The 10579-nt window shown below is 34.1% G+C and overlaps 2 protein-coding genes across 5 annotated transcripts; both read right to left on the bottom strand.

The window, feature by feature from the left end:
* Nucleotides 1-303: 303 nt before the first annotated feature.
* On the bottom strand, nucleotides 304-7876 carry LOC149734597 (prohibitin-2-like). 4 transcript variants are annotated; one of them, XM_089879926.1, is made up of 10 exons: nucleotides 7682-7876; nucleotides 6554-6651; nucleotides 5967-6037; nucleotides 5136-5245; nucleotides 3072-3155; nucleotides 2567-2696; nucleotides 1936-2039; nucleotides 1406-1483; nucleotides 896-972; nucleotides 304-458 (listed from the first exon to the last, which is right to left on the bottom strand). In XM_089879926.1, exons 1-10 carry the CDS (start codon nucleotides 7772-7774, stop codon nucleotides 446-448), a joined length of 858 nt encoding a protein of 285 aa, XP_089736052.1. In that variant the 5' UTR covers nucleotides 7775-7876; the 3' UTR covers nucleotides 304-445. The 4 variants fall into 4 exon arrangements, with proteins under 4 accessions (XP_089736052.1, XP_089736053.1, XP_089736054.1 ...); XM_089879927.1 differs by having other exon boundaries at nucleotides 6532-6651; nucleotides 7682-7777; XM_089879928.1 differs by lacking the exon at nucleotides 7682-7876 and adding an exon at nucleotides 6969-7120 and having other exon boundaries at nucleotides 6532-6651.
* A 314-nt stretch (nucleotides 7877-8190) lies between these two features.
* LOC149734596 (uncharacterized) lies at nucleotides 8191-10152 on the bottom strand. Its single transcript, XM_089879932.1, has 4 exons — nucleotides 9784-10152; nucleotides 9094-9238; nucleotides 8609-8715; nucleotides 8191-8554 (listed from the first exon to the last, which is right to left on the bottom strand). The coding sequence occupies exons 1-4, from the start codon at nucleotides 10033-10035 to the stop codon at nucleotides 8321-8323; spliced, it is 738 nt and encodes a 245-aa protein (XP_089736058.1). The 5' UTR covers nucleotides 10036-10152; the 3' UTR covers nucleotides 8191-8320.
* Between the last annotated feature and the right edge of the window lie 427 nt (nucleotides 10153-10579).

Raw genomic sequence — 10579 nt, 5'->3', positions numbered from 1 at the left:
TAGAGGATATGTTAGTTCAGTGATCTTATCAACCAGACATTTTATATCCGTCACAAATATTTATGTCTCTAACCCTTGAATTACCTATAACAAAATCCTTTCTATGGTCATTTTATGTTATTTATATTAACAAAGACATAAAATGCCTTATCCATTTTGTGCAGATTTCGATTAATTTTATGAGTGATACAGGTGTTAGCACTGATTTTAACCAGCTTGGTACAAATTGAAAATACTAACATTTCCTGTATTTTTTTCCTTTTTAAAAAGTTTGATTTCCAATTAAATGTTAAACAATTGAAATACAAGATAATTGTTTATTGAATTTCACAACACGTAATGTACAAATGGTGCAGCCGGTGTGGATCAAGAATTAGTCAATGTTGCAACTTCACGCAAGAAATCAATTGAACCAGGAATCCATGTACGCAGAATGGAAATTATTTTAAAGTTTTCTTCTAAAAACACAAAAAAAATATTTAACCCAATGAAACATACATGAATTGAATTTAATCAAAACAATCAATAATTTGCGTCCTAGATTTAGATATTTTGAATTACAGTAACAGTTTTATACAATCCATTAAATCTAGTTTACTCACTATAATTAGGTATAAATAAATGTAACTTGCTTTATCCTTACTTGGCTGGAAAACGACAGTCGTTATAACACAGGTGTTGTGTTTCATACACCTTATGCCAGCTTATGAGTTACCATGTACTACGAGTTACTGCTTACTATGTATATAAAAACTAATTGTATACATTATTATGAACATTTAATTAGCCTAACTTGTTTAAAATATGGCTTTATAAAAATTGTATGTTGTAAACAAACTAGATCAAATTATGTTGTGGGGTAAAAGTTCTAGAATCCCTGAGTGTTTGTACTTACTTTTCATAAACATCATCACCAATTTTAAGCATGAGACTGTTTGCATCAAGATATACTTTGTTCTGGCCTTGTGAAAGCTGAAATATATGAAACCTTGTAAGTGAGTAATTCCTTTGCCTACATAAATAATTTTATTTATCCTTTCCAATCAAAAACAAACACCAAATTAATTAAAACAAGTAAGAGAAGGAACTAAAAATCTTAGTCATAAAACCTGCTGGGCATTTTAATACTAGAGGAAAGTGTTAAATAAAACATACAAAAAACTATTGCAAAGTAAGATGTATGACAATTTAGAATGTCTCCCAACACACTGTGATTAGCAACTGCTATTGATCAATGACCCTGTTCCAAGTTATAATTGTTAAAAAAATCAATCTATGCTGGTTTAACACAGGCTTTGTACTCTATATATGTATTAGCACTGTACACATTTGTATTTATTATGTATTCTCTTTCTTAATGAAGCCGTATGATATCAAGTAACTTGTTAATCATATTTCTGCTTACTGTTTTAGCAATGCTCTGTGCTGCTCGGATTCTCCTTAATTTAAGGTAAGCTGGGTTTTTACTGATGGCTTCTCCTAAGTTATACTAGATAAGGAAATTTAGCATCTTATGTTTTACAGTTAATAATGTTAATTGATAACCGTTTATTTTTTATTGGAGGATGTGGAAAAAAAGGAGTTATAACACAGGTATCCAATTATACACAATTTATGTTTCATGGCTTTATTCACCTCAACAATTTGTGGGTGATTATGTTTGAAAGATTCTATTCTATGTGCACAAGGTGCCGCAACAGGAAACGCCCCGAGATTTAAAGATTACTTTTTTCTTTATGGCAGTTTAAACAAATCATTGGAGAGCCTTGGTTTAGTTCTTAACCAAGGACACACACGCCCACAATGGTTGCAGCATCAACCTTTAACTTCAACCAGTATCATCTAGTTACATATTGTACAATCTAACCACCAACACCAGCTTGAGCACTAGTTATATAAACATTCAAGAAACCAATATTTTATAATGAAGGATATTGTTTTAGCAATTTGTGCTTCTCCCTCGGCTTGTACAATCTTTTGTTGTCTGTCTTGTTTCGCTCGTTCAACTATGTATTGAGCACGCTGGGCATCTTGCTGAGCTGTACAAATTAAAAACATTTCAATTAATAAGTTGTGCATGGTGTAACTAGGTGTAGCGATTTTTTCCAATTAAATGTAATTATGTTTTTAATTGTAAGTGTGTTTAACAACTGTTGTTTTGTTGCTATATTCGGTCTTTCATTTAAATCTTTCTAAATTTTTCGTTACCATAATCAAGAGATATCTAAAGTTAATATTAATTACACACATGTGGTAAACTACCATGTTAACTAAGTGTTCCTAAATATTTTAGGATACATTCTATGGATCTGCTTGTGGCACACCCAATTTTAAAAGAACCTATATTTTAGTAGCATATATATAGGCCTATAGATATGTATGTTTGAATAACAGTTCTGCGTCACATCTAAAGAACGTTTCACAACACACCAGTGTGTCTAAAGTTATTCCTAGGTTATACTAAAACGTTTTAAAAAGTTGAACACCCTAGCTGCACCACTTGTCTTGACATACAGTTTGAGAACCTTTATCTTAGATAACAATACAGTTGATTACTTCCACTTACCAACTTGTTTAGCTTCAATTGCATGTGTGTATTCTCTACTGAAGGATAAATCAGTGATAGCAACATCATCTAACACCAGATGAAAATCTTTGGCTCTTTCAGTTAACTCTTGCTTAATTAATAGCGAAACCTATGACATAACATAGTGTTTTTATTAATAAATTGTTACTGTCATGCCAGATTCAAATCGAACTTAGTTTTTCTAGCAAATTGAAATGAAACAACCAAGAGACAGATTAAAGAAAAAATTTATTTTGGAATAAGGGATAATTCCAACAGATAACTTATTTGGGCCTCTATTCAGATGAACTATTTTTGTAAAGATGAACAAGAGCCTATATTCCTCCCCCATTTCATACAAGACATATATTAAATTGGTGGAAAGTGATACACAGTATGAATCCTTATGACACTATGTGCCTTTTCGGTGCGTCAAATCAGTGTTAAAGATCTGTGAAATGTTTTATATGTATATATATATTAACAGACAACATTTTATACCAACCTGTGCTCGCTGTGTAATCAATTGCGAAGCATTAAACTTGGCAACAACACTTTTTAAAACTTCATTTACAATTGATGGTAAGACCTGAAAAATTTAATATTTTATTGTTAATATAAGACTGCACCAAAAAATAATTATATACTATATAAAGAAGGAAGGTTAGCTTAACTACAGTGAATTTTATTAAAAAAGTTCTTTTTTTTAAAGTCAAATTAAACTGCTATACAATTTGAAAAATCAGGAGAAGTCCGAAACATTCCCTATGAACTTGACGTGAAGCAGTTTAACAAAGCTGCATTTATTATTATAGAGACACTTTGCGGCAGCCTTAAATGTGATGTATGAACAGTGGCGCAACCAGCGCGTTCAAAAGGGGGCTGTCATATTTACGTCTAGTCCACGTTTATCTCTGACGCGATAAAACACTCCCTTTATTGGTTGTGCACACGAATATATATTCTATTTTACGCGGTAAATTAAAACTAACACTACATTATTAAAAAGACGTATCTAAATTAATATAAACAGAGGAAACATTGTTGCAGATTTACGCATGTTAATGTAACGATTATTTACGTCAGAATACCTTTGATAAACCATTACGATTGTTCCATCAAAAACGAGATTGTTGGTAAACAATCATGTTTTATTTGCTTCCATATGATCTGTAGCTTTTGTATAATTTCTGTTTCTGATGATTAGTTTAAATCAGTGCTTCCCAAACTATGGTATGCGAAGGCCTCCCAGGTGGTACGCGAGCACCTTATTAAGTTCACACCAAACGATCGCAAATGATCTTTTAGTGATTGTCGTGAGCATTATTTTAATCCACATAAATTACGTAGAGCGTGACATTCCATGCTATATTCCCTACACCGGTGTTCCTAACTTTTTAAACCTAGGCGTTGCTTTACGCGTGTACAGAATATTTTTGCAAGCCTATCTTTACTTATGCGCACGAAAAGGCAAATATTCAACCTGTTTTCAAGCACCTGCAGGCTAAATAATCAAGGGGACAATCGCTAATATGACGCAAATAATCAACGTGTGAACTGCTATTATGACGTAATCAATTCCCAGGTCAAACAATCGCTATTATGACGCGATGAATCCACGTGTGAATCCCTACTGTTTCGTAATAATTATGCTGCTTGGCTGAGGAAAACATCGTAAATATACAGCAGTGCTACTTCTGGAACTGGAACATATTTAGGTTGTTTATTACCGCGCCTGTTGCCCTGTTTAATAGGCAAATTACTTTTATTTTCAACTTTGAGAAAGGCAGTGCCAAGTTCATGCCCGCGGAAAAAATAGGTGTGCGTGCGGTTTTTAATTTCTACTATTTAAAATGTATTGTTCACGAGCCTTTAGTAGTTTAGTATGTAGGTGGTTTGAGAACGCTGCTTGAACCAAAAAGTGGTACGCGAGTAGATAAAGTTTGGTAACCACTGATTTAAATGCTGATAAACCGCGCTTATTATGCATTTTAATTGGTGCAAATATAAGTGCGAGGAGCGACACTATCAGTAAATTGGAACCAACACAAATTGTAATATATTATTACAAAGTATCGCCCCGGCAGAGCTTGGACAAAGGCCAAAAAACGTGTTGTTGGCACCGCACGAGAACCAGAGTTTTATTACGTCACTTTTCACGAGAATAAATTCACAACGATTGCTTCGTTTGTTAAGTGTTGAATGTATGCTACCACATGCGTTTTCCTTTATTTCCTACGCCGGCGCAGAGCGTAAAAATGTGACGCTCATACACGATGTTTCGATCTCGTGGTTGGTTGGGCAGTTAGCACATTCCTCCAGATTGTTATATTATGAAACGTCATAATTAATAGTTACGTTACAATAGGACAAGTGACGTAACAATTGAACGAAAAGTTATTCCAATTTTAAGCGAAGGAATGTAATATTAAATGCAACGCGTGTGTGTGCGTCTTAGCACTTTCTGGCTGCGTGCGTGTCTGCGGAAAAGGGGGCTGTCATGACAGCAAAACAGCCCCCCTGGTTGCGCCCCTGTGTATGAACAAAAGTATAGAAGGAGATATCTTACTTTCTCATCATAATCTGTTCCAAGTGTTTGTGTTATCAATGGTAGAGAACTTGCTTCCGGTCGAGTTAAAACTCTCAAGTTAATATTCACCATTTGAAGATCCTTACTACCTGAAATACACAATAACTTAAACTAGTAAAATGTTGTCCTGGACTCCTAATTCATAGGCATGACTTAGCAAGATAAACAAAAACTATGTTATGGTATAATAGCCTTTTACTTAATAAGCAAGCATTGCATAAAGACCGCAATTTTGCAGTAGTTTCTAAAAAGTCTAGACACTACTCTATAAAAGGTTGGGTTGAAAAATATGTCATCAGATTACTAAAGACGTAAAACATATTCTTTGCTCTGCATAAAACGACAAGACATCACCAAGATATAAAAAGAATAGAAAATAAATGTGCCTTCTATAACAATCAGTAAATACAGTTACTTCAGTATTACTGGAGTCTTAGATAGAAGGGTTACTGGGATCCTGTGGTTACAATACATAACTACATATGGAACAGGTCATTTAAAAAAAATTCACTTATTCCAAGCTGTGTATCAAGAAAACAGGACGCAGGGTGATGTCAAATCAAGCAAAGTCAAAGCTCTTATTCGCCTTGTAAATCATCATATGACAAAATATCAAAAAACAGAAATATATATGATACCAACACTTAATGTAGAGTTGATATGACAAAAGTATTGAACAGGCTTCAGTAGAGCTTCAAGCTCAACTACCAAAAACCGACTCCCTAAGTGTTGAAGGCATTAGCCCAACATACTACCTTAACACAGCATAGTTAATGCTAATAGGGCTATTTTGAGTTAAAAAATAAATACCTGTAGGAGAGCCAACTCTAGTTGGGCGGGATCTTATGTTGTAGATGATTGGATATTGAAACCATGGTAACCTATGATGGAACAAATTGTTACTGTAGTAGAAATATAGCCAGCATAATGCATGGATATTATATTATTAATAATAAATAACTTTTATTGTCTATAGACTTTATTTACAGTTTTTAGAAAATATTTTAAACGAAAACATGCTTACATGAAAAACATATTTACATTTAATTGGAAGAAAAAAGGCGTGGTCGCTACACCAGCAGACAAACAAGCCAATTACATTTATTTATTTTAAGTTCAACGTCAGAAGTTTTTTACTGATAGAAACAAAATATTTATTTATGAAAAGAATTTAAATATTTTATGTTTAGTTATTCATATTGTAGTTATAATTATACTAGTTTTGTGTATATGATGTATTATATAAAATACAAAAAAAAAAAAAATATATATATATATATATATATATACAGATTAATAAATACCACTTCTTGGATAAAATACATTACACATATCAAAAAGCAAGAATGTTATCTGAGTTTTCAAAAATACTTTCATCATGAGTATTGTATGTTCACCTAAAATGCAACCCTTCACCATATGTGACTTGTTGTACACCTCCTATCCTGTTGAATAAAACAGCTCTGTGACCGCCTTCCACAGAATAGATGGACTCCTGAAGGTAAAATATTTGTATCAAATATATATAAAAAATAATATATATAATTCTTAGGTTAAGAGACCACGCTTATTTTAAATATGTTTTTTACTGTAAGCTTGTTTTAACAACTGTTGTTTTGCCACTATATCCTGTCTTTTCGTTTAAAATGTTTTTAAATCTTTGCTACCGTAATCGAAGAGACAAATCAGGTTATTAAAATCAAATCAACCACAGATAGTCAGATACCAAAACTTTAACACATGGTTAGAAGGGGGAACACAACTTCAAGACTTAGTGGGAACTTAAGACCGCTACTGTATTAGTATGCTTACCTACCCCCTCCCATACTCAAAACTCATGCCTTAGTAAATAGCATTAGAACTTCTCCTGAGGCAACTAAGGCATAATAAACGGCAATGTACTTATAGTCACACATGAGAACTTAATGTCAAAACCATTCATGTTCCCCACTTTTAAATTGTCAAAGGCGTAAAGATAAATATGAAAAAGGCAATTAGAGCTTGCACCTCTGCTGTTAGACATCCTAACACAAACAAGATTAATTGCCTTTTTCTCTTAAAATCACAGTTGGTAATCAGGTCAAACTGTTTCACTAATTAAGGTCAAAGCTGTCATGATAAAATTAAACTATTTAAATATGATAGACTTATTAAACTTAAAGAATATTTGCAACATGTATATAGCGTTTCATATTCAATGTCCAAAAATGATCATGGCACTTTCTGCAGTTTAAAACTATTGGGGGGGGGGGGTTGACACATATATTACATTTCAGGTAATAGATGTTAAGACAATACTCTTCCACAAAATGTAAACTGATATTTTTGCTCATTAACTGGACAGATTCAGAAAAAAACACAAATTTGGTCCTTTGGGAAGACCATTTCTAATAGACTATTTTTTGGGTAAAAACATAGACGTAGGATATATTTAAACTAGGGCACTGATAAAGTAACTACAGAATATATACTTGTACCAGACTGGAATACCAAAAACATGCATCCAACTTTAAAAACTTAAGTACCTTAACTCCATAAATTAGAGCAGCGACCCCACCCAACGCGACACCACTTCCACCGAGTTTAGTAAGACGACCTAATAAATCTTTCCCGGCCATGATCTAAATAACTTTAGTGATTAAGTAAACCTAACTTAACGTTGAATATAACATAAATTTGCACTGGCAATTAATTGTGTTTCAACTCTCTTGCAATTTCAAAAATGATGATGTAACACGTGCGTAAAAGGCGCTGCTAGTGTGCTTGAACGACGGATTTTGCGGAAGTTTGTTTCATTAACGAAACTTTTATCAATTTGGATGTAGTAAGTTACAAATATTAAAGGGCAAAATGACTAAAACTATCTAATAAATAATTAATATGTTAATTGATTGATTCAAAAGATGATTACAACTGCGTTAATAAGAACTCGTGTTTTCTTTTTACGGTATCCGTCTTTTTCCCAGTGCTTTTACTTCGCTTTTTGCCCTTCGAAAATACCAACTCATCAACGTGCTTTAATAATACATGGATGTTTTTTTTTTAAACCGGTGTTTTATTTATAAAATAAGCAAAGCAATAACACCACTTTTGAAGGCAACGCGCATAAAATAGGGGTGTTTCGATTTTACTCTTTTGCTGCCAAGAAACAATTCGTTTAACCTTCAGAACAGAAATATAACAAATGATATAATGACAGCTATGAGTGAGAGCATCGTTATCATTTCATTTTTCATGCGCAATAGTACGGGGTGTGTTTCCATATTATCTCGGAAAAACGTCCCACCAACGTTTGCATGGGGAAATGCAATTTCGGGAACGTCTTTCTGCAAGAATTGACACAGTGGTTCCCAACCGTCCTTGACTTGATACACCAGCAGTTTGTCGGCATCGACCACCTAAAATTTGTTTGATTTCTGTGCTCATTTACTATAATATAGAAGATGATTTACCTCTGTTACATATTTGTTGTGCTGACGGTATCGTGTTCTGTATAAAAGTTCGTTCACCGGTGTTTTATGAAACGCAGTTTTCAATGGCGTACCCAATGCTGCGGTTACTGTAATTGAAATTGTTGGTCATACAGAAAATACAGTCACTCCCCTAAAACACACACACGTCCCTTAAAATGGTAACGCGCAAGTGCGGTATCATGAAATACTACACCCGCTTTATAAACGGCAGTCGTTTGCCCAGCCACGCGAAGAAAATGACATTTGTTTTTTCCAATGGTTTAGAAAAGATGATACAAAACAGAATATAATAATAGTATGGTGGGGGAAAACGGGACACCTTTTGCGCATTTATTATAACTAACAGCGGTCTAACGAAACGGTGTCCCATATTCCCCCACCCTACTATATATACAAACATAAAATTAAAAAAAAACTGGTTTATATAAAACCAAATTTCAGTAAATGCGTTTGTTCGAACATACCCCACGTTTGTGTGAATGCTTGGTACTTTCTTCCAGTTGGCGTGAAGAACTTATAAAATTTCATCAAAACGTGATCATCAATCTGCTTGCACTGCTTTTTTAAACTAACTATCCATTTATCTTCGTCTCGGATTGGAAGTATAACCTTGTTGTAGGAATGCATTAACAGCGTTATGTACGGATAATTGAATTTTAAAATAAAAAAAATGTACCAGTCTGTTCCAGAGACCATATATAGGCTACTGGTTGTAAGCGCAGGTTATTATTTTGAACGTGAATGAATGAATGTAACTTAAACTTACTTTATCCTCGCGTGCCCGGAAAACGACAGTTGTTATAACACGGGTTTAACACCTCGTGCCAGCTTACGAGTTGCCGTGTATGTTACTTTGTAAGGAAATTTTTCATATTTTCTATGTATGGCTGATAATTTGGACAACCCATTAGTGACCACTGGGTTGGAGCAAGTGCCGTTAAGTGTATTGCCCAATGACACAAATAGGCCCACAATGGTAGCAGCGTCGAGCCTTGAACCGGTTACCTCTGGGTTACAGGCACGCGCACTAACTACTATATGCCACGGCGCCGGAGTGCTTATTTTTTGTAAAATTTAATTAGAATACGAATGTATTTAAAATGGGGATTTATAATTTATCAACGGCTTAAAAACTCTTTAGCTAGCCTATATACCTTGGCGTCAGGAAAAGTTCGATGCAGTTCTTCCCAAAAGACAAAAACCGGAGAATCCAAAGTTGCATCCACCCCGTTGTACATTCTATAAAAGTCTTCACTATTTCCACCTTCCGTCAAAACCTTTTCCCAATCATTGCAAAGAAATTGAAAGTTTTCCAAATAATCATAGACAGTATATCCAAGTGTTCGCAACGCCGACGTTAAGGACTTTGTTCCTGTCTTCGGATATCCAGCAATAATTACTTTCATGGTACATATATATTGCTAATATAGTTTGCACAACTTTAAATTAACCTTACATACACAAGAGTTATGTAATGTATTTACAGATACCATATAGGTAGACCTATGGTTTAACTGATAGTTATTAGGACTAAGCATTCTTTAAAAGAAGACAAAACCAGTCGGCATTATAATAGCGGATTTGCTTTGAGCTTCACGAAACATCATACGAATCTACACAACGTTTGTCACAGATCTACTTTGCCGGGTTTACTAAACAATTTATTGTATATTTGTAGAAGCGTACTCGGTATAGGTTGGACGTGCTTCGCTTTTATAGCTCATGTAAGACCCAGATGAACTAGTTAATGATTGTGCAGGCTACTCAAGGTAACAAGTCAAAGAAAGAATTAACGAGCAAGGCAAACACCACTGTTAATCCCGTTATGCTGTTACGGCAGTTTGCTTTAGAGTTTAGACCATTTTGGTCTAACAGCTGTTTTTATTGCTAATCTCACATCAAACTTATTTTGACCAAAATCAAATCATGACATATAGGGCGGGGAAAGAT

Source organism: Ciona robusta, chromosome 6, assembly GCF_009617815.1.
Source record: "Ciona robusta chromosome 6, ASM961781v2".
NCBI classification, from domain to species: Eukaryota; Metazoa; Chordata; class Ascidiacea; order Phlebobranchia; family Cionidae; genus Ciona; species Ciona robusta.
Note: the sequence above shows the minus strand (reverse complement) of the source record. Positions and strands in the feature narration are given on the sequence as shown.